At 40.6% G+C, this 23,823-nt stretch overlaps 1 protein-coding gene across 2 annotated transcripts; it reads right to left on the bottom strand.

Annotated features, from left to right (window-relative positions):
• Positions 1-8,208: 8,208 nt before the first annotated feature.
• Positions 8,209-23,174, bottom strand: CNEP1R1 (CTD nuclear envelope phosphatase 1 regulatory subunit 1). Of its 2 annotated transcripts, none has more exons than XM_023726977.1 (6): positions 22,936-23,174; positions 21,774-21,845; positions 18,753-18,826; positions 14,523-14,632; positions 14,348-14,402; positions 8,209-10,205 (listed from the first exon to the last, which is right to left on the bottom strand). In XM_023726977.1, the coding sequence occupies exons 1-6, from the start codon at positions 22,958-22,960 to the stop codon at positions 10,170-10,172; spliced, it is 372 nt and encodes a 123-aa protein (XP_023582745.1). In that variant the 5' UTR covers positions 22,961-23,174; the 3' UTR covers positions 8,209-10,169. The 2 variants fall into 2 exon arrangements, with proteins under 2 accessions (XP_023582745.1, XP_012409660.1); XM_012554206.2 differs by having other exon boundaries at positions 8,209-9,738; positions 22,936-23,170.
• Between the last annotated feature and the right edge of the window lie 649 nt (positions 23,175-23,823).

Below are 23,823 nucleotides of genomic sequence, written 5' to 3'. Positions count from 1 at the left end.
GGATCCGCGCTGCGTTAGCTGGTAGGGGACCTCTGCATGAATCTCTCCTCGCTCTCCGTTCTCTGTCAGTTTTCTTGCTCCATTTGCTGCTTGGCTGAGTCCTTTATCTCTTCATTTGATGTTTTAGGGTTTCAGGATTGTTGTATTCTCTGTTCGGCTTCATTTTTCGGATCTTTGCTGTGGAGGGACGGCGTGGTGCTTCTGCCTAGAGCGCCATTTTGCTGGAACTCCCAAGTTTGACTACTCTTAAAGGTGCTGATGACTCTGCCTCCAGTAGTAAAGAGGGCGCTGCTAATCCATGGCATGAGATGGCAATATTAATACACAAAATATCACCACCAATAGATCAATTATTGGTGAGAGTTGAGGCTCTGGGTGATCTCATATTTGATACTTTTCTATAATTTTGTCAGAATGAGAAATATAAGGAAGCTGGTAGATTGGTCCTACTTTCATTAAACAAATTGGTGAAAGAAAGGGTTCAGCTCAGGGCTTCAAAGTAATGGCCCAAGCCACCACATAAAAGACCTCTAAGTTGCCACTTGTGCCCTGAAGAAAAGCCTCATTTTCTGTAGTAACAGAGCTGATATTGCCAACAACCAAACCCACAGTCTTATCAGAAGAGTGGCTGAAGTACAATGCCAATTGAATTCCCAACCTCAAATGGTGTATAAAGTTAAAGTAAGGGCATTGATTGGGAAGAGGTGGGATCCTGAAACTTGGGGTGGGGACATAAGGGCAAATAATCAGGAAGCTGGGGACATTGAGCCTCTAAATTCCATTGAATCACTCCTGCCAACAGAACTAGCCCCCTTACTCCCCTTTGAAGGTATTACTCCATCTTTGTCTGCCGAGCCACCCTCCCCACTAAAACCATTAGCCCCTCCATCCCCATCTGATGAGATTAACCAAGCTGTATCAGAAGAGCCTTTGTCTGAGATATCCCCTGGGGTGGCATCTAAGTTATCACCTAGGGCAGAGTCTGAGTCATTTCCTGAGGCATTGCCTAGGGTAGATACCTTATATGACATTGCTGAATGTTCCCAGGACCCACCCCTACCACCCATTTTTTGCTTCTAGACCTATAACTAGACTTAAGTCCCAGTGAGCTCAAAAAGGTGAAGTACAAAGTGTGACCCAGGAGGAGGCATGCTATACTTCAAAAGAACTGCTTGACTTTTCCTAATATGTACAAATAGAAACCTGGGGAATATGTGTGGGAATGGTTATTAAGGGTGTGGGATAATGGTGCAAGGAACATAAAGTTTGTTCAGTCTGAGTTTATTGATATGGACTCCACTAAGCACAGAGTCTTCATCCAGTATTTCTGCTCAAGAGTTTAGAAAAGGATCTAATAGTTTGGTTGGTTCACTGAAGCATGTATTACATGGTGGCCTACACTAGATCTAGTTAAAGTACCAGACTTGCCTTGGTATACTGTAGAAGAAGGTATCCAAAGGCTTAGGGAAATTGGCATGCTGGAATGGATTTATCAGGTTAGACCCACAGACCCACACATGGAGTGCCCAGAGGACACACTTTTTACCATAATTGTGAAGAATAAATTTGTGGAGGGAGCCCCAGCATCCTTGAAGACTGCTATGATTGCTAGTTTATGTAAGTCAGATCTGACACGGGAACTGCCCAACTGAATTCAGACATGTAACTACAATGGGGCTGACTGGACCCCTGTGGTGGTAGGGGCCGAGTTGCAGCACTCAGTCGACAAAGACAAGATGGGCATGGTTACCGTAATGAACAGCAGAGTCAAAGAAGTAATCAAAATAGTTTGACTCCTATGGACTTAAGGCGTTGGCTGCTTAGTCATGATGTCCCTAGGAGTGAAATAGATAGGAAATCGACTAAATATTTACTTGATTTATACAAGCAGAGGAATTCTAGGTCCAGTGAACGGCAGTCTAACTCAAATTGCCTGAATAAAGAGTCATGGCCTGTCTTAGTCATCTAGTGCTGCTATAACAGAAATACCCCACGTGGATGGCCTTAACAAAGAGAGATTTATTCTCTCACAGTCTAGGAGGCTAGAAGTCTGTATTCAGGGTACCAGCTCCAGGGGAAGGCTTTCTTTCTCTGTCGGCTCTGAGGGAAGGTCCTTGTCATCAATCTTCCCCTGGTCTAGGAGCTTCTCAGTGCAGGGACCCCAAGTCCAAAGGACATGCTGTGCTCCTGGCAGTATTTTCTTGGTGGTATGAGGTCCCCATGTCTCTTTGCTTGCTTCTGTCTCTTTTCTCTTCTTTTGGTTTTCTATTTCAGTTTTATTAGCTAATATTTCTTGGACTTTTTCCACTTCATCTAAGTTTTCAAATTAATTGGCATAAAAATGTTTACAAAATTTTCTTATCTTTTAAGTTTCTGTATTATGTATGGATAGCTTTGTCTTTATTCTTCTCGTTGTTTGTTGGGCCTTCTCTTTTTTTTCAATTGGCTTTAAGTGAAAATTTACAGTTCAAGTTTGTTTCTCATACAAAAATGTATACACACATTGTTATGTGACCCTAGTTGCTCTCCCTATAATGTGACAGCACACTCCTCCTTTCCTCCCCGGATTTCCCGTGTCCATTCAACAGGCTCCCGTCCCTTTTTGCCTTCTCATCTCACCTATAGACAGGAGCTGCCCATTTAGTCTCATGTATCTACATGAACTAAGAAGCAGTCTCTTCACGAGTTATCAGTTTATGTCTTATAGTCCAGTCTAATTCGCTTCTCTCTTTTATATCCCAAAAGAGATTGACTTAAGACACAACCTAATCTTGTAGATTGAGTCCTGCCTCATTAACATAACTGCCTCTAATCTTGCCTCATTAACATCACAGAGGCAGGATTTACAACACAGGAAAATCACACTGGATGACAAAATGGTGGACAATCACACAATACTGGGAATCATGGCCTAGCCAAGTTGACACACATTTTTGGGGGACACAATTCAATCCACAACACAGCCCCTCAATCAAATCCCAGACTTGAGCCAGTTTACAGACCCACAACCCCTTGAATGACGGGGAGGCCGGGTCCCCTTGAGAAGGATCCCACTACACTGTCAAAAATTTATACTGTTAATCTTTCTCCTAGCTTTCCCCTGAGGAATCTACAGCCTTTTACAAGAGTGAAATAATCAGACTTTTTGGTGATTACTGGATACTGGTCTGAACTGACACTAATTCCGGGAGACCCAAAACATCACTGTGGCCCACAAGTCAGAGTCGGGGCATATGGAGGTCAGGCTAGTAATGGAGTCTTAGCTCAGGTTCATCTCACAGTGGGTCCAGTGGGTCCCCAAGCCCTTCCTGTAGTGATTTCCCCAGTTCCAGAATGTATAATTGGAATAGATATACTCAGCAACTGGCAGAACCCCCACATTGGATCCTTGACAAGTGGAGTAAGGGCTATTATGGTAGGAAAAGTGAAGTGGAAGCCATTGGAACTGCCCCATCTAGGAAAATAATAAACCAAAAGCAATACTGCATTCATGAAGGGATTGCAGAGATAACTGCCACCATCAAGGACTTGAAGGATGTGGGGTTGGTGATTCCCACCACATCCCCATTCAACTCGCCTATTTTGCCTGTGCAAAAAACAGATGGATCTTGGAAAATGACAGTGGATTATCATAAACTTAACCAAGTGGTGCCTGCAATTGCAGCTGCTGTTCCAGATGTGATTTCATTGCTTGAGCAAATTTATACATCTTCTGGTATCTGGTATGCAGCTATAGATCTGGGCCATGCCTTTTTCTGTATTCTGGTTTTGAAGGAACAGCACAAGCAGTTTGCCTTCAGCTGGCAAGGCCAGCAACACACGTTCACTGTCCTACCTCAGAGGTATGTCAACTCTCCAGCCCTATGTCATAATTTTGTCCACAGGGACCTTGATTGCCTTTCCCTTTCACAAGACATCACACTGGCCCATTACATTGATGACTATGCTGATTGGTCCTAGTAAGGAAGAAGTGCCAGTGACTCTGGACTTACTGGTAAAACCTTTGCGTGCTAGAGGGTGGGAAATTAATCACACAAAAATTCAGGCACCTTCCACCTCAGTGAAATTTCTAGGAGTCCAGTGATGTGCGACATGTTGAGATATTCCTTCTGAAATGAAGCATAAGTTGTTACATCTGGCCTGTCCTACAACTAAAAAGGAGGCACCACACCTGGTAGGCCACTTTGGATTTTGCAGGCATCATCGTATCCCTCATTTGGTTGTGCTGCTCCAGCCTGTTTATCAAGTGACTTGAAAAGCTGCTAGTTTTGAGTGGGGCCCAGAACAAGAGAAGGCTCTGCAACAGGTGCAGGCTGCTGTGCAAGCTGCTCCGCCACTTGGGCTATATGATCCAGCTGATCCAGTGGTGCTTGAAGTGTCAGTGGCGGATAGAGATACCGTCTGGAGTCTTTGGCAGGCCCCTATTGGTGAATCACAGCATAGACCCTTAGAATTTTGGAGTAAAGCCTTGCCATCCTCTGCAGGTAACTACTCTCCTTTTGGGAAACAGCTTTTGGCTTGTTACTGGGTATTGGTAGAGACTGAATGCTTAACCATGGGCCACCAAGTCACCATGTGGCCTGAGCTGCCAATCATGAACTGGGTGTTTTCTGACCCACAGAACCATAAAGTTGGATGTGCACAGCAGCACTCCATCATTAAATTGGAGTGGTGTATATGAGATCAGGCCAGAGCAGACCTGAAGGCAGAAGTAAGTTGCATGAAGTGGCCCACATGCCCATGGTCTTCACTCCTGTCACATTATCTGCACCTATGGCCTCATGGGGAGTTCCTTATGACCAGCTGACTGAATACCTGGTTTACAGATGGTTCCGCGCGATAGACAGGCACCCCTCGAAAGTGGACAGCGGCAGCACTACAGCCCCTTTCTGGGACCTCCCTGAAGGACAGTGGGGAAGGAATATCGTCCCAATGGGCAGAACTTCGAGCAGTGCACCTGGTTGTTCACCTTGCTTGGAAGGAGAAATGGCCAGATGTGCGACTGTATACTGATTCATGGGCTGTGGCCAATTGTTTGGCTGGATGGTCAGGGACTTGGAAGGAACATGATTGGAAAATTGGTGACAAGGAGGTATGGGGAAGAGGTATGTGGACAGATCTCTCTGAATAGGCCAAAGAAGTGACAATATTTGTGTCTCGTGTGAATGCTCACCAAAGAGTAACCTCGGCAGAAGAGGATTTTAACAATTAAGTGGATAGGACAACGTGTTCCTTGGAAACCAGTCATCCTCTTTCCCCAGCCACTCTCGTCGTTGCTCAGTGGGCTCATGAACAAAGTGGCCATGGTGGTATGGATGGAGGTTGTACATGGGCTCAGCAACATGGACTTCGACTCACCAAGGCTGACTTGGCTACAGCCACTGGTGAGTGCCTAATCTGCCAGCAGCAGAGACCAACACTGAGTCCCCTGTATGGCACCATTCCTCGAGATGATCAGTCAGCAACCCTGTGACAGGTTGATTACATTGGACTGCTTCCATCATGAAAAGGGCAGCGTTTTGTTCTTACTGGGATAGACACTTACTCTGGATACAGATTTGCCTTCCCTACATGCAGTGCTTCTGCCAAAACTACCATCCATGGACTCTCAGAATGACTTATCCACAATTATGGTGTCCCACACAGCATTGCCTCACATCAAGGGACTCACTTCACAGCAAATGAAGTGCAGAAATGGGCCCATGTTCATGGAATTCTCTGGTCTTTCCATGTCCCTTATCATCCTAGAGGACCTAGCTTGTTAGAATGATGGAATGGCCCACTAAAGATAGAATTACAGCGCCAGCTAGGTGGCAATAGCTTGCAGGTTGGGCATGTTATCCAGGAGGCTGTATACGCGCTACACCAGCATCCAATATATGGTGCTGTTTCTCCCATACCTAAGATTCACAGTTCCAGGAATCAAGAAGTGGAAATGGGAGTTGCATCACTTGCTATTACCCCTGGTGACCCACTCGCAAAATTTTTGCTTCCTGTCGCCATGACCCTATGCTCTGCAGATCTAGAGGTCTTAGTACCAAAGGGAGGAATGCTCCCAGCTGGAGACACGTTACTGATTCCATTGAACTGGAAGTTAAGAATGCCATCCAGACACTTTGGGCTTCTCATGCCTCTGGATCAACAGGCAAAGAAGGGAGGTACTGTATTGGCTGGTGTGATTGATCCTCATTACCAAGAGGAAATCGGTTTGATATTGCATAATGGAGGTGAAGAAGAGTGTGTCTGCAATACAGGAGAACCCTTAGGGCATCTCTTAGTACTACCATGCCCTGTGATTAAAGTCAATGGAAAACTATAGAAACCCAATTCCGACATGACTACTAATGACCCAGACCCTTCAGGAATGAAGGTTTGGGTCACCCCACAAGGTAAAGAACTACGACCAGCTGTAGTGCTTGCTGAGGGTAAAGGGAATATGGAATGGGTGGTGGAAGGTAGTTTCAAATACCAGTGCAGCAAATATTTTTGTTTGCTTCACTTACAAAATATGAGATGTAAACGGGGCTAGTGCATTTTCAGTTGTATGCATGTTTGTTGTATCATGTTAGGCTCAAGAATGACTTTGTAATTACTTATTGTGTATGGTTTAAGATGTATACAGGTGCAAAGCTGGCAAGGGGTGGACTGTGATGGTTAAGGTTGTGTGCCAGTTTAGCTGGACCATGATTCTCAGTGGTTTGGCACTTAACTTAATGATGCAGTTTGGCAACTATGTGATGTAGTCATTGTCCATGATGTGATGTGATCACCAATCAGTGTAAAGGGAGTTTCCTCGGGAGTATGGCCTGCATCCAATATATACATGGACATTCTGGCAAAGCTCACTTGCTCTGTATCCTGCATCTAGCACATCATCATGTGACCTCCGGTTCTTGGGACTTGAGCCAGCGGCCTGCCATATTGGCTGCCGATCTTGGATTCCTCAGCCTCTACAGCCATGTGAGTTAAGAGAGACCTCCAGCCTGACACCTTACCCACGGACTTGTGATTTGCCAGCCTCTGTAACTGCTGTGAGCCATTTCCTTGAGATAAATCTCTCTGCATATACATGCGCTTCACTAGTTTTGCTTGTCTAGAAAACCCAGTCTAAGACACCCAGTCTCCACAAAATACCAATCAAGGTCAGTTCTGTAAGAGAAAGCAGCCCCTTGAAAAACAGCACTATCAGCTTTAAGTTTTTCATGAAATTAAGAGGAAGATAACACCTACAGCCATTTTAGGTCTCTTAATCATTAGAAGCAAAATATTCTTCTCTTCACATTTAAACTGTATTCAGGAGTTTGCTTGGTTCAAAAGATCAGCAGATTTTCCTCATGGTTATCTTGACTAAGATGCTGACTTTGTTATTAAGTTTGTTAAGTTGTAACAATCAGATCTTTTCATTGTTGTTACTTTTCTTTGTGATTTCGTTTAACAACTAAATTTACTTAGCATTGACTATGTGATTAGGCACTATTTGAATGCTTTACATGAATTAGCACTTTTTAATCTTCATTATAAACCTAGGAGATTGGCATTTTACCCAATTTGTAAGAAAAAGTAATTTTACATAATTGTCTAAATTTACAAAAACTAACAAGTAACATATCTGAGATTCAAATCTAGACAGTCTCATGCAAGTGTCTACATTCTTAACCATTTATTATAATGATTCTTAAATACACACACACCCCAACATCCTTACAATGCTGTCAAAGCTCTGTCATTAACAAATTGTGGGGACCTTGAGTAAAACTACTTTGTAAATCTAAGACTGTTTTTCTTACTTGTAATATTAGAGGGCTGGACTCAGTCAGTAACTTCCTAACAGTGCTGTGGGTGGCTGAGACGCTAACCTGGAAAATAGTTGTTCTGCTAGAAGTAAAGGGTCTGAAAAACCTCTGGACCTATATATAATAGAGGCTTCTTTCTTGGAGCCAATGGTCCAGGTAGTCTGGCTTCAGGAAACCCTTGAAATCATCCCCAAGTGCATACAAAGTGTACGTGTGAACACGGGTTTATTTTTCTAGGGGAGAAGATCCAAGGTTTTCATCAAATACTCAAAATAATTCATAACTCCAGAAAGAATTAAGGATTACTGACCTATGAAATCCCTTTTCAGCTTTATATATACTCTTGGAGGAAACCGGAATCCAAGGTAAAGGGCTAAGGTCATACAGTATGAGAAATAAAACCCGGATTTCCTAATTAAGAGCCAAATGCTACCAGACGATGATGAATAAGACACAATAATCACAGTCTAATCAACTGAGTACTTACAATTGCTTTTTAAAATCTGCTCTACTGGACAAAGTAAAACATCTCATTTAGAACTAGCCTGTACCTGGCACGCACAATGTTTTTTTTCCCCCAGAGTTAGACTTACAATGAATCAAAGAAAAAGTACAATCACAAATTATATATAAAGTATTTATTTTTATGCACATATTTACCTACAAAATTTACAGAAAATAAAACAATGCTGAATATATATAATCCCCTCTTGAGACTTTAGGAGCAGAGGGTTTTATTGCTGCAGTTAAAGAATAAAATATACGTGTGAAAGCCAAGAGGGACACATTTTAAGTTAAATGGCAGTCTTGTTAAAAAGTTTTTGTCCTGTTACTGAATTTTCAGCTTTATGTTAAATGAAAATTTAAAAGATTGCTCATGAAATAATTTAAACTCTTCCAACTCTTCTCATAAAAAGGCACCTCCAGTACTTTAAAATATTTACAGCAATCCCAACAGTTTGATTTTAAGGGCTATTATAGTACATGTGGCTATTACGCATACACAGTATGTCGTTAACACTCTCGAAACAGTGAGAATCGTCGACTCTAGTTTGTGGCACTGCTCCCATGGTATCCTTGTGATGGAGACGGATGATCAATTACACCCGTGTGATACCAGCACGCCTACCACAGCATCAAATCCAATTATCGGTAACAACAGGACTGTCAAATTCCCAGACAATACATAATTTATAATCTGCATATTCAGAAGCCTTTGGAGCGTTTTTAAAATTATTTAAAAAAATATAATATAAAGTATATTTAGCATTAAATGAAAACAAAGAACTGAAAAATATAACCACAATAGTGGCTGGAATTCAGTATCTGGTTTAACACGAATTGGTTCTCAAAACATCTATAATTTCTTAAAACATAATGGAATTTTCCTCAGTCTAAACTCCATCCGATGTTTTTCCTGCAGTGTGATTGAAAGAGGAGTACAAGCATGAAAGCCACAGCTATACACAACAGCTGGTTCATGGAGCTGTGGGAATGGCAAGCAGATGTTCCTGAAATACTGGTGCAGGAGAACAAAGTCCACACAACGTTTTCCTCTGTTTAAAATTGGCATTGATTTGCTATTTACAGTAGTTTGCAAAAATACATTATAAAAACTAAACAAGGTTCTGTTTCTCAGTTTAACTTGGTAACATACGTACATACTTCATCCGCAAAAGTCTTTGCAGAACGTGAAGTACTAAAGTGACACCAACACGGAAACACAGGTAATCCAAGGTACCCAAAGCGATGATGACGCGGAGTCGTCGCCATCAAGATGACCTGGGTCAATATTGCACGTTTCTTGTCAGTTCACACAGCCAGCTGTAAGAGGAACCCTTATAGCACTCTGCTGTCTTTGAAGCAAGGCTGTTTCAAGTCCCGTAACAATGAGTGCAGACCGTCACTGAACATGAGGTCTAGGTTTCAAAATCAGTTTTCCTGTCTGTAAAAATGGAAAATAAATACACAGTTCTATTAAAAACACCACCAATTATCTATACACCTTACAGTGCATTTGCAGGGCAGCAGAACACTTCCAGTTGGTCAAGATTAAGCAATCCACACCTAGGTTTTCCAAGTTTTCTTTTTGTGGAGCTTTCTTGTGAAACTTTTATTACTTTGAAACACACATATCTTTATCTGGTGACTTTCCTGCCTGTTAGTTACCTAGAAATCAGTCCATCGATTTACTTGGTAAAATGCCAACTTGTATTAATTCACACTCCTTACCAAAGGAAGTTTACAAAGCATAATTAAAACTACATACCTGAACAAAACATCTCTCCTTCATCTAACATACAAAAGTTTAATTTCCTCAAGTTGAAAAAGTAAACCCCACAGTTGGAGCAATGGATATTTGTATATTACTGGTGTTCAGTTTAAGCTGGTACAAGTCTTCTGTAGGGCCACCTGAATCATACATTTAAAAAAAAAAAGTATACACCACATAATCCAACAATTCCACTCCTAGGAATCTGAAGGAAACTAGATATAACAGTAAAGATATACATACAAGTGTTTTTAGTTCGTTCATTCAACATTTATTGAGTGCCTACTATGTGTCAGGCCCTATGCTAAGAAATAAGACAAAGTCCCTGCCCTCATGGAGCTTATGTTCTAGTGGAGGAGACAGAAAATAAACATATGGAAAATGTGGAAACTGTATGTCCACTAAAGGGTTAAATTATGGTACATCCATAAAATGAGATAATATGCAATTAAATAAAATGGAAGACCTGAGATGAGATAATGCAGGCAAAGGGATAAGCCCAGGGACTGGTACATATTTGTTGTTGTTGGGTGCCTTCAAGTCGATTTCAATTCATAGCAACTCCATGTGACAGAGCAGAAATGCCCCATAGGGTTTTCTTGGCTGTAATCTTTACAAAAGCAGATTGCCAGGTCTTTACCCCATGGAGCTGCTAGGCAGGCTTGAACCACCAACCTTCGGTTAGCAGCCTAGCGCTTACTGTTTGCGCCAAGAGGGCTCTTTGGCACATGTTTAATGCTCAATAAATGGTGGTTATTATTAAGTTCTATTGTTGAGTAAAAGACACCAGGTCTCAGAAACCTGTAACAACCTGCTTTTTTAAAATGTCAATGACAATACACAACAAATATAAACTGTGGTGACTATATCTGCTTGGTGAGATTCTAGGTGGTTTTAATTTTTTATTTTTATCCTTAGTTAAAAGTGTCTTCACTATTCTGATTACCTCTCTTGATTCTCACTTTTACTTAAATTTTGGTCATTTTCTAAAAAAAATCACTCAATATTTATTGACTGAATGAATCAAGGTGCACTGAACAGTATTTTTTTCTTGACAGATCTTTGATACTAATTTCTCTACTGTGTTATTGAGGTGTAACTTATATACAGTAAAAGGCTCAAATCTTCCATAGTTTAGAGTTTTGACAAATCTATACACCCATACCAAACAACAGGACATCTCCACCAATCAGAAAGTTCCTTCATGCCTCTTTCCAGTCTGTTAACTATCCCTCCTTTCACATGGGGAATATAACCACTTTTATTCCTTCTCTTACCATAGATGAATTCTGCTTGTTTACGATCTTTAAATAAATGGAACCACACACTGTGTGGCTTTTTGCATCTGGCTTCTTTCACTCAATGTCTTAGATTCATCCATATTACTACATGTTTCAGTAGCTTGTACCTTTTTATACTGCTGAGTAGTATTTCACTGTATGAATATACTATTCGTTTATTCATGGTTTTAACCTATTTTAAACGTACTTTCTAATACAGGAGTTAGACGTTAATGAAACTTCATTATAAAAACTGAAATAATTCAGATAAGCTCAAGTCACACTTTCCACCCACCTCATATTCTAGTCCACTCCCCAGAAGAAACCAGGTTTAGCATGAAGTCTTCCACATCATTTTCTATGGATTTATATTTGCATAATATAAATAATAAAAATTTGGTGTCTTAACATGCTGAAATATTTGCAGGTGAAATGTATCACTTGGGATTTAGTTCAAAATATGCCAATGGAAGGGCAAGGGAGGCAAGGGTATAGATGAAACAAGGGGGGCCATGAGCTGATTGTTGTTGACACTGGCCAATGGGTATACACGACTCCATTATGCTCTTCTACTCTGCTTATGTTTGAAAATTTTCATGATTACAGTTTCTTGAAAATGGTACCAAACTGAGCATACTGTTTGGTAACTTGCTTTTTGTACCTAACATTATGCCACGGAGATCTTTCCATGCCCGTATCTGTAGGCTGATGGGTTTTCTATGGTATGACTATACCACAGCCTATTTTACCACTCCCCTATGAAAAACATAAAGATGGCCTCCACTTTTTCACTACTGCAAACCATGCTGCAGTGAACAACCTTGTTCTTGTCTCCTTGCGCGCATGTCATCGTGCTCCCTGAGGCAGACAGAGAAGAGTAACACAGTTGGGTCATGTACACTTCACCTTTTAAAAGAATGATGAAAAACTGCCCTGAAAATGGCTGTTATCAATTTCTAATCCCAACAACCAGCGTATGGGTGCATCCATTTCACAACGTTGGAGTTCTATTTTATTTTCGCCTAACAGGCAAAACAAATGGAAACTCATTGTCTTAAGGTCTTTACATATGTTTATTGGCCAAATGTATTTGCTCCTCTGTGATATGACTGTATCCTTCTCCCAATTTTTAATGTATTTTCTTACTGGTTTTTAAAAAGTTTTATTGAGATATAATTAATTTACCACACAATTCACTCATTTAAAGTGTATAATTCAACGATTTTTAATATGTTCATTTTTATGGCCCAATAATATTCTGAATATACAACATTTTGTTTATCTACTCGTCCAGCTGATTTACATTCCGGTGGTTTCACCTTTTGGCTATTACGAATAATGCTGTCGTAAACATTCACGTGCAAGTTTCTGTGCGGACATATGTTTTCATTTCTCTTTGGTATGTGTATACGTAGAAGTGGAATTACTGGGTTATATGGTAACTATATTTAATAATTTGAGGAAATGCCAGGCTATTTTCCCAAGTGGCTGTACCATTTTACATCCCCATCAGCAATTTAAGAGTTCTGATTTCTCTACATTCTTGACAACACCTGTTATTGCCTGACTTTCTGATCCTAGCCATCGTAATCGGTGGGAAGTGGTATCTCACTGTGGTCTTGGATTTCATTCCCATGATGACTAATATGTTCATCTTCTTCTTATTCATTTTTAATACATCTTTACTTCTTCTGGATACTATCCTCTATTACATACTTTGCAAACACTTCTAATCACTGCCTAATATCTTGCCTTCTACTGTATAAAAGTTTTAAACTTTGGTGCAATAAAAACGCATCCTTCTTACTCGTGAAGAGTGTGCTTCTTAGCTCATGTAGATACATGAGACTAAATGGGCAGCTCCTGTCCGGAGGCGAGATGGGAGGGCAAAGCAGGTCAGGAGCTGGTTGAATGGACACAGGAAATCTGGGGAGGAAAGATGTGTGCTGTCACAGTGTAAGGAGAGCAACTAGGGTCACGGAACAGTGTATGTACAGATTTTTGTATGAGAGACTAACCTGAATTGTAAACTATCACTTAAAGCAAAACAATAAAAAAATTGAAAAAATATATCCTTCTTATTCCATGTGGCATTTCTTTTGTGTCTTCAGAAGGCTTTTTTCTATCCCAAGGTTATATTCTTCTATATTTCCTTCTAATAGTTTTATAAAGGGATGTGTATTTTTAAGCGTATTTGATTATGTGGCATTTAGTTTTCTTATTGATGTGAGGTAGATACCTAAATTCATTTTTTCCAAATGAAGAGCCAATTGTCTCAACACTACAAAACAGCCTAGTTCCTTCCCTGGTGACTTGAAATACTACTCTTCACCTCTACAAATTAAAAAAAAATCTGTTCGGTCTCTGTCTTCTTGCATTGATCCAGTTGTCTTCCTGCCCTAATCCTTTACTTTCTGCTGTTTATTCTAATTTTCTATAATGAATAGGTATTATTTAATTGTTCTTTAATTGAAGGTAAAAAGATTTTTATAAATAAAATAAGCAAACCAAAATAGAAGCTACCAACCAAAATTGTGAGATACCCCATTCATAATACATTGGTACATGACCTACTTTTTAAAACACAGACGTCATACACATATATATCTGTAATTCCTAAATTAATCTATGACTCTTTTTTCAGATCCCATATACAGAATACCATTAGATAAAGAAAAGCAGTTTACAAAACCAACATCCACAGAACCATTTTTGGCCAATAATAACCACTGTATTTCATTGAATCTAAGATAGTTTCAATTATAAGATGCATAATAATTTTATAAACCGTTAAGAAAAATTAAAACTGTCAACTCTATTTATTTGTAAGACACCATTGACTAGATGCATCTCAATCTCAAAGATGTTAAAACGTAAAAAAATGTGTCTTAGAATCAATAGTATAAGGTGTATTCCCACTATTAATTCCACAGAGACAATGTTTTTCTAAACATTTCAGTCCTTTCATATACATAATTTTCAAATGAAAAAAGAGTACTTACATCATCACAAGACATATTATACTCTGCTAATACAGTTCGACATCGAGCAGCTATACTGAACAGATGTGGTCAAAGGAAAATTTATCATTTCAAGAGTAAGTTTTTAACAATCACCTATATCACCTAGAAGCTGCTTTAATTTGGTTCAGAGAGTAAAAATCAGTGTAAAGGATACATTGACGGTGCAACAACTCTCTTGTGTATTCCAGCAAAGAACAAGCCTATCAGAGTGATACAGCTAATGGTGAAGAATGGATGATTCCACAGTGATGTGAAGAAGGACACCTGCAAGAGTTCAAAATACCACAGTGTTAAGAATTTTAGAACACTATTGATTCCTACCTCCCCACTTGTATATAAACACACGTGATCTTTTTATCATCTAAACTACGAGGATTTGAAGACTTCTAACAATCCTAGTTTTCTGTATTACTATGCTTAAAAATAAAAATAATGTATGTTTTCTATCTTCTATATGGTGAAGTAACGTGGCACTATTCCCTCCATTTACTGCAAATACTCAAACCATTATATTTCCATTCCTATATTCAAAAAACAACCCTACCAAAAACACGTACGGTTCAGTAAATGCACTCAAATCAGTGTGAAGCAATAAAAGACACACAAGACTATAAAACTCGACAAGAGCAAGGACACTGTCTTATTCACTGCTGTTGTGCCAACACCTGAAACACCTGGCAAACACAGGTGCTCAACAAATACTGTTGGATGAATGAAGATGAGGCCTCTGATCTCCATGAAAACACAAATTCAATGTACTATAGTTAAAATGTAATGTAGTTATTTTACTTCCCTGTAAGGGCATTAAGCAAACTCGGCCATCATAATCCGGTCCCAATCTAATCATCTCCTGCCACATTTCCACATATGTGCTACCACCCGGCTAACCCTACATACCTTTCTAAGACTCAGCTCCAGCATCACCCTTCCCCTTTGCAGAGGCAAAAATGAGTTCGATTTTGAAGCTACTGAGATTTAGATGATCACAGGAACAGGGCATTTAAGCAGTAAAAAAACAATTAGTAGCTTTCCATAAGAAATTAGAGTTCAAGAGAAAGAAGGGGCTAATTTTAGATCTGGGTGTACTCAGATGATAGTAGAAAACATGACAATACACGATGCAAAGAATGTGTAGAGACAAGGGCCCAGGTCCAGGACTGGAACAGGAGTAAGCACCAAAGCCAGACTACTGGACAGTAAGTGTGTTTATGGAAGAAGCAAGAAGGTGAAGTATTTAGAGTCTGAAAACAGAAATCAATAGCCTGGTAACTTAGATGGGAGCAACTGAATCAGACTAAATGCATTCCTATCCCCACACTAAGAGCTGTGTATATATTTCAAGACAGAGAATTAAATCCATGAAAGGCATCAGGAATATGGCCTGGCATGGCACTGGTGAAATAAATCTGTCACGTGAAGAAACGAGGGGTGAAAACATCCGGAGAGAAGCTCCCAGAAGGATGAGATCCAGAAGATCCTAATATCCCAGAGGAGTGTCTTCTTAAAACCTGAGAACAGTTTAACTGCCACTAGCCAGCTGTGCTTTTGTGGCCTGCACAATGTTAACAGGTAGTTTTTGATTGTTTTAATTTTAATGGGATCAGTTGGTATCAGCCTTCCTTCCTCCATGGCAACAATCAACTACAACCACACAGCAGTTGCTCCCTGTAGCTCAGACATTCATGGACTTTCCAATTTGCCACATTCCTTGTCTCGCTGTTTTATTCCAAGCCAGCCCCTGGCTTTGGAGCTTGCAACGCCTGTACAGACAAAACTGGTGGTTAAAACTCTGTCAGGTTTGGGGTTATTAAATACTGAAGTATAAAGAGCCAACCCTTAGGCTAATAACTTTATTCTCATCTAATTTAGAAAATTATATTAACTACAGAATTTTGGTCCAATTTCAAATTACATTTAATTCTGTGTTTTATTAAGATCTCAACTAGTTGAAATCAGCTTCTATTTTTCCCAATTAGAAGTGAGACTCATCTCCCAAGACAGACCTTTTCAATCTTCTTGCCAGCCTTCCACTCCTCCCCTAAAATGAGCACCAAGCACAGCCTCAGGATCCGACTGTTATAAATGAACACACAGGAGAGTTTCCTGTCCGTCATGAAAATCCCTCCATTAGCATAAAGTTCCATCATCAGCCTGCCCTGTCTATTACATCTCCACCTCACTGGCTAAAGCCAGGGAGATTACATGTGAAATAAACTCCTGGCTATCTGAATTGTCATTGAGACTGATAACAAAAGCCTTACTATTAGGGTTTTCTGCTGTATAACCTAAAAGGTTATAAATAAAGTTACCGGAAGTAGTTCACCTGAATACAGTTTAAAAAAAAAAAGGGGGGGGGAATCTTTTGAGAGCTATAAAAATTAAGCCATCATTAGTACCTGAGTAAAGCTACACTGGGGGAAAAAACTGAACCAAAAAACTAGAGACACTTAGCTCTCCAACAAAAAAGCTCGCGCCTGAAACTAAGACACAAGTCAGTAGAAAGTAGAAATATAAAAAACACGCTATCAGCTTTTAGCAAAGGAGGCGTCAAGAGATAACCTCATCTAATGGGCCACATGAACCACAGCCCCTACCAGCCTGAGCCTAGAAGAACGAGATGGTGCCCAGCTACCACCACCGACCACTCGGACATGGATTACAAAAGAGGGTCCTGGCCAGAGTGAGATAAATGTAGAACAAAATTCAAATTCACAAAATGACCAGACTTACTGGTCTGACAGAGACAGGAGGAACACCCCAGACAATAGCCCCTGGACACCCTGCTAACTCAGAACTGAAGCCACTCCCAAAGTCCACCTTTCAGCCAAAGATCAGACGGGTCTATAGAGGGTAAGCAGAAAAGCGGAAGACCTTCGACAAGACGGACTGACACAGTAGCTGCAAGAAGGGGCTCAAACATAGCAACGATGGTGAGGATGGTGCAGGACTGGGCAGTGTTTTGTTCTGATGTACACAGGGTCGCTATGAGTTAGAACAGACTCAACGGCACCTAACGACAACACAGAACAAACAATAACACATGTGAGAAATGTGTTTCTTAGTTCAATCAAGTATACGAGACCAAACGGGCAACATCTGCCCGAAAACAAAGACAAAAAGGCAGGAAGGGACAGGAAAACTGGATGAATGGACACGGGGAACCCAGGGTGGAAAGGGAAAGGGGGTGAGTGCTGACACAACGCAGGGATTGCAACCAACGTCACAAAACGGCTTATATATAAATTTTTTAATAAGACACTAACTTGCACTGTAAACTTCCACCTAAAGCACCAGTAAAATAAAAAATTTTTCTAAAAAAGGGGGGAAAAGGCTATACAAAAAAAAAAAGAAATAACTTAATAAAAATCTGTTACTGCATTTGGTATAGTCACATTCTTGGACCAGAGCCAACTAGATTTCTCAGTATCTCCTATATTAAACTTCAGGCAAGTAATTTTTTTTTAAAGAGATAAATGCTAAAAAAGAAAACCTTTGCTTTACCATAGAACTGACTATGACTTTACTATCAGGTAACTTAGACACTAATTTATACCTCAGTTCTGGTAACTCTGCTGGACCACTGGCTTACGTATCAGCGACCTGGTTTCCTTCTCGATTTTGACTTCCTAGTCTAATCTGTATTTGATCTAGTCCTGACTTTTTCTTAATTTACATTTTGCTATTTTATCATGTGTGCTTCCTGTAAAGTCTCAAATACTTAATGGAACGAGGACAGGTATCAACAGAGATGACTCATGGAAAAATGTTACTTTATGATTTCTAAAACCTGGCACCGGTGACACTAAATGAACCAAGCAGAACAAAAAGAAAAAAAAATTCACAATGAAATATTTTAAAATGTACAAAAATTCAGAAATGAATGGGAGTAATGTAAGTGGAATAATAGTTCTTTGGTCTTTTCCCCTGTTGTGTGCCGTTGAGTTGATTCTGACTCACAGCGACCCTGTAAGCCAGAGCAGAACGGCCCCACAGGGTCTCCTAGGCAGAACGGCCCCACAGGGTCCCACAGGGCCTCCTAGGCAGAACGGCCCCACAGGGTCTCCTAAATCCTCTTTACAGGGGCAGATCACCAGGTCTTTCCTCCTGGGGAACAGCTGGTAGGTTCGAACTGCTGACCTTTTGGCTAGCAGCTGAGCTCTTAACCACTGCACCACCACGGCTCCTTGTAAAGATATTTAATTCACATTAGCCAGCCAAACTTTTCCTTAGGCAAATTAACAATGTGACATATTTTTAATATAATGATTAATATTACTATTAGTGGTAATAAGAAACATTTGAATAACACTTTCACAGTGATTAAAACATTCCTGTATCTATTATCTCATTTAATCTATTAAAGATTTAAAAACAAAACTTCTACCTTTTGTGTCTCGGGATCTATTAACCAGTTCCAGGCACCAGTAGCTGTACAGACAGATACCACTATAAGAAGCACTGATGAAAGATAAACATGAAATTAGTCAGCAACAACCCTAAATATCTGATACCACCACCAGTTCTGTTAGGTGACAACCAAAGGAGGTGGCATTTTAGTAAATGAAAATGCACTCAACTGAAGAATTGGAGACTTGCCATATGACTTTGAAGAATTCACTTAAACATTATGAACCTCAGTAATTAAGTGAAGATGATACTGTCCCCCTTATTTCTTGGTCAGAATTTACAAAGATTAATGAAATTGAAAGCAACAAGAGCCAAGATGATAGAACCTCAATATAAGATTCTATGTTATGTAACTTTCAATGTGCTTTGTGCTGATTTTGCAGATCTTATAAATCCGAAGTAAAAAAAACAACCACCAGAACAAAAACAAACAAAAAAAACCCTTCATTTTCTGACATAAACAAACCAAACAAAAGCTCCTTTTTGAATGCACTGAGAGTCAGCCTAAAGATCTGCCCATGGACAACCTCCTGCTTTGAATTAAACAAACATCAGGGTTAGGATGTGTGGATCAGGGCAGAGTACCCCCATTAGTATGAGGTTTTCTTTAAGGTACTTACAGGAAGTTCAGAGCATAAATTACTAGTAGTAGACTTAGGAAATGTTTCTTTCTCCCCATGAAGCTGGAATTATTTTAGAAATTCTAAACGGATAATAAGTTAAACTTAAGAATATGTAGCATTACTAAAAAGTAATAAAGGGACATTAAAACCTAGCAAATATTCTGGGGATTCAGACAGTTACTTGTCTTTTAGTTGGGATGCATACATTTTAAAAATGTAGAAATCAAGCTTCAAAGAAAAACACAAATACAGTAAAACCTTAAGTTTTCCTGGTACTATATTTTTCGAAGACATAAATCACAGAAAAACAATCTCATTTTACGTATTTTATAACAGAATCAAAATTTCAAAATAATGTTCTAACCTGGGAACAAATTAAACTCAATTTCTTATAATTCTGTATTACCAGTAAGAAACACACTATTTTACACAGGTATTTTTAAAAACTGAAGCAAAAAAAAAGCTGAACCAAAGCAAAAATTATGACCCACTTAGAAGGACCCTCTTCCAAACGCCCTCATTTATTTGACTGGTACATTACCCCAGCTGACACCATTTACATGTAAGCACTGAAACCGTAACTCAGAAAAAAAGTAAAATACATTCATTATATTACATTTTGTAAGATACGAGAGCGTCATATACATTTTAAAAGATGCCCAAGTTAACGGTGAAGCAAAGGTTTTGGGGGAGGCCCCTAGGCAAACCAGAGAACAGGAGAAAACCATTCCTCATCAATTCTGAGCAATCGTAATTCACACAGTACATAATCACAACTTTGCAAACAAGCCTAATACAAATTACACAAACAATCTCAACATAAGACACCCTAAGTTCAACAGTGCTCTTATGGCTGCATAAAATAAATTACACTTCAAAATAAACTGCATCGTCAATGTATTCACGGCCGTATTTCCTTCTTGGATTAAACTTCAATAATCAACATCTAACAAATTAAGACTGGTCCCAACTTAGGTTAGTTAGGAGAAGAATTTTGTTTTCCTGAAATCATCACTTGCATATGTGTCTGCATCTCTTATATATCACCATGGAGCATTAATTAATTCTTTCAAATCATATTTTGCAGCACACCTTTCATATAAAATTCTCATGATATTTATGAATAAACAGTAATAATGTGAATTTTTCCCCCTAAGTCAGCCTCCAAAGCAGCAGCTATGCTCTGTTAAAAATCAACTAAGGGTTATTTTTTCTTATTCAATTCATAGTTTTTGCAAGTATACATGTAATTTAAAGATACGATTTTTCTTAAAACTTCATTTCGACAGCATGTAGGTAAACTGTAAAACTGCTAAACAGGCGTGGTGCAGTACCCTTTGTGACTTCCACCAAATGACTGGATGGGACGATGCAAATGAGGTGCTTGTGGCCTGTCAAAGAGATTAGATAGCTTGCTGATAATGTAGATAAGGTGCATGGCCCCCTTGTGGAGGTGGGACCATGCAAATAAGGTGTATGGAACCCTAATGAAGGGATTGGTCACTTTTGTCATCTCAGTAGGCTTAAAGGGAGACGTGGAGAGAGGGGAGGGGAGCTGTAACACAGAAGACAGTAAGAGACGGCGGCACAGCGTATAGCAATAAGAAACAGCAGGAACTAGGAGATCTGCATGACGCTGCTATGGGGTTTCACAGAGCTAAGAGTTGTCACACTTGCCCAAGAAGGCCCCCAGCAGGGCCCAGTAGCAGAGGGCGAGAAGAAGCTGTCCTGATGGAGGAACTGCATCCTGAGTTTTTCCTGTTACTTCTGAGTTGTTTCTAATCCTGAGTTGTACCCTGTTACTTCCCTAAGAAACCACTTAACCGTAAGTATGGTTCGTGAGTTCTGTGAGACTTGCAGCCCATTATCGAACCCAAGGACAGGAGGGAATACTGAGGGGAGAGAAAGTACTTGATGTTAGAGATGATGGAGTGGTACAGCAGTTTGGGAAAGTTGGACATTTGGGACGTCTTTAACCTCCACCTCATTGGAACCAACTTTGTGCTGATCCTATAAAAGAAATTATTCATTTAACAGGCTATTAAAATTTTTATTGTTTGTTCTCATCAAAGTTGTGATATTCATTTAATAAAAGACCACATATTTTAATGGAAAAAAAATCCAACTACATAAAATAGATCATTCTTTTATCGCGACTAATTGCGAATTTTCTTAATAATTTCCTTATAATCCATAGTGTAAAGTGCTAAGTTAAAAAAAATTGTCAAAACAAAAGGAAATCTAATGGTTTGGTGACATATTAAACGCAAAGACTTGTTAGTCAAATTTTACATAAAAGCAAATCATTCCTAGGCAGGTATAAAACTATCAACTGTCAATTTCTTTTCACTTAAAAAAACATTCAAGGAACTTACTTCTCCAACGTCCAGTGGCTGGTTGCAAACAATGAATGTATTCAGTAAGTCTTCTCTCAAAAGCCTTGAGATCTAGGTAAAAAGATTTCAATTTTTTAATTAGCCACTCTTATTAGTTTCAGTCTATTAAGATGAAATTTTACATACTTTAATTTCTTCAGCTCTTACACGTATCACTGCACTGTTTACTTCGTTTACTACCACAGTTTTAAAACAAAAACTCTATAAGCTTCTTTAGTTTTAATTTCACATATAAGGAAGCCAGCTGGTTCATTTTTAGAAGCTTCTTAAAACGGTAAGTGGAAAGCCAGCAGCAGCCTCAGCCGGTGCCAAAAGCTAGATTGGGGGTGGGGGTGGGGGTTGCAAACAGAAGGATCGAAATCAGGGCGAGCTTTAACTCTGCCGCCACCAAGAACTTTCTGTTAGACAGAACAACGTATTCATTACCCAGCCCCAAAGTCCTCGAGGTCTAAGGTGACTACAATTATCCGTTTCCTATTTCTAGCTCCTACAGTGACGGTCCCGCGTGCTGTCTGGTCTTAGCGGACCTGTCGACGCTGCTAACGTCTCCTCACAAGGAGCGTGGAAAGACACCCCCTTCCCCCCGGGTCACAGGTGATCTTCGTGGCACTATCCAAGTGCCGACACCTTGTTCTGAAACACCAGGGCGTCCTAGGTGCTCCCCGGAAAAGAGCCAAGTGGGGTACCATTTCCACAACCACATTCTCTGAACTTTAAAAGGAGACCTTATCCCCGCACGATTCCAGAAACCACATCAGGAATTAGGAATACAACCCGCAGGGCTATCGGAACAAAACGAAGACGAGGTGAATGAACATTTGTACAACGTTCGTGCCAAACGTTCTGAGTAAATGAAAGTCGAGCCCCGAGAGCAGCTCCACAGCCGAGGCTGGGCAGGAGCGGAAGGATGGACGTGCCGCCACAGCGCCCGCGGAGGCCCCGCGCGCCGGAACCAGGGTGGGCCCGGTCCGGCCACCCCATGGCCCGCACGGCGCCCCCCGCGTCCCGGGCTCCGTCAGTCCATCACCCGCGGCCTCCTCGCAGCCGGGCGGAGTCTACGCGGCTCCGGTCCCCGGCTGCCCCGCCGCCTTCCGCGAGGAAACTCGGGACGAAGCCGGGCGGCCCAGGTGGCCCGCCCTACCTTCCGCCTGCTCCAGCGAGTTCATGTCGAGCGGCAACTCCGGTCACCGCCTCGGCGCCGTCCGCATCGCAGCTCCACGGCCCCCTCCCGGCCCGCAGCGCCAACTCCCACCCCCAACCGTTCCACTCTATCCCTCCTCGGCGCACCGCCCCTTGCCTAGACCCGCTACTTTCATTGGACATCTCTGCCAAACCCTCCAACTAAGACAGTTGTCTATTGGCTAATTTCGGCACTGGCCGCCGAACCCAGCGTCCGACGGTCGGCCGGAGGGACCAAGAATGCCTGCGGCCAGGCTGGCGTAACGCTGGCGCCGCCTCCTGCCCTGGGGAGGAACTACAGCCTGTCTAAGCCCAATTCGTTGGTTCTTCTTCGAATATTTACTGAGCTCCCCCACTCCATTCAAGGCGGTATTTTATACGCTGAGGAGGGATACAGAAATCAACGAGATGGTCCTGCTTTCAAACAACTTATAGTCTAATAGAGGAAATGAGATATGTACAGGCTGTGTGCTAACTAGAACCCAAAGTAATGCGTTTCCTTATTTACGGTCATCTCTTTCCTAGTTACCCAACCCCTTAAATATTTCTTAATTCTCTCATTTCTCCCTTGATTACTCTTTCTCATGTAACTCAACTTTCATAAACCATAAAGGAGGAAACAACAAACACTCATTACTTAAAAAAATCCTGTACTTTAAAAAGTTAAACATTGAATTATCTGCAATTCTACTCCTAACCATATACCCCAAAGAATTGAAAGCAGGGACTCAGATTCTTGCATGTTTATTGCAGCATTATTCACAATAGCCAAAAAGTGAAAACACCCCAAGTGTCCATCAACAGATGAATGGGTAAACGAAATGTGGCATATAAATACATTGGAATATTA

This window comes from Trichechus manatus, unplaced genomic scaffold (assembly GCF_000243295.1).
Source record: "Trichechus manatus latirostris isolate Lorelei unplaced genomic scaffold, TriManLat1.0 scaffold00014, whole genome shotgun sequence".
Classification (NCBI taxonomy): domain Eukaryota; kingdom Metazoa; phylum Chordata; class Mammalia; order Sirenia; family Trichechidae; genus Trichechus; species Trichechus manatus.
The sequence above is the reverse complement of the archived record's forward strand: the minus strand, read 5'-3'. Positions and strand labels throughout refer to the sequence as shown.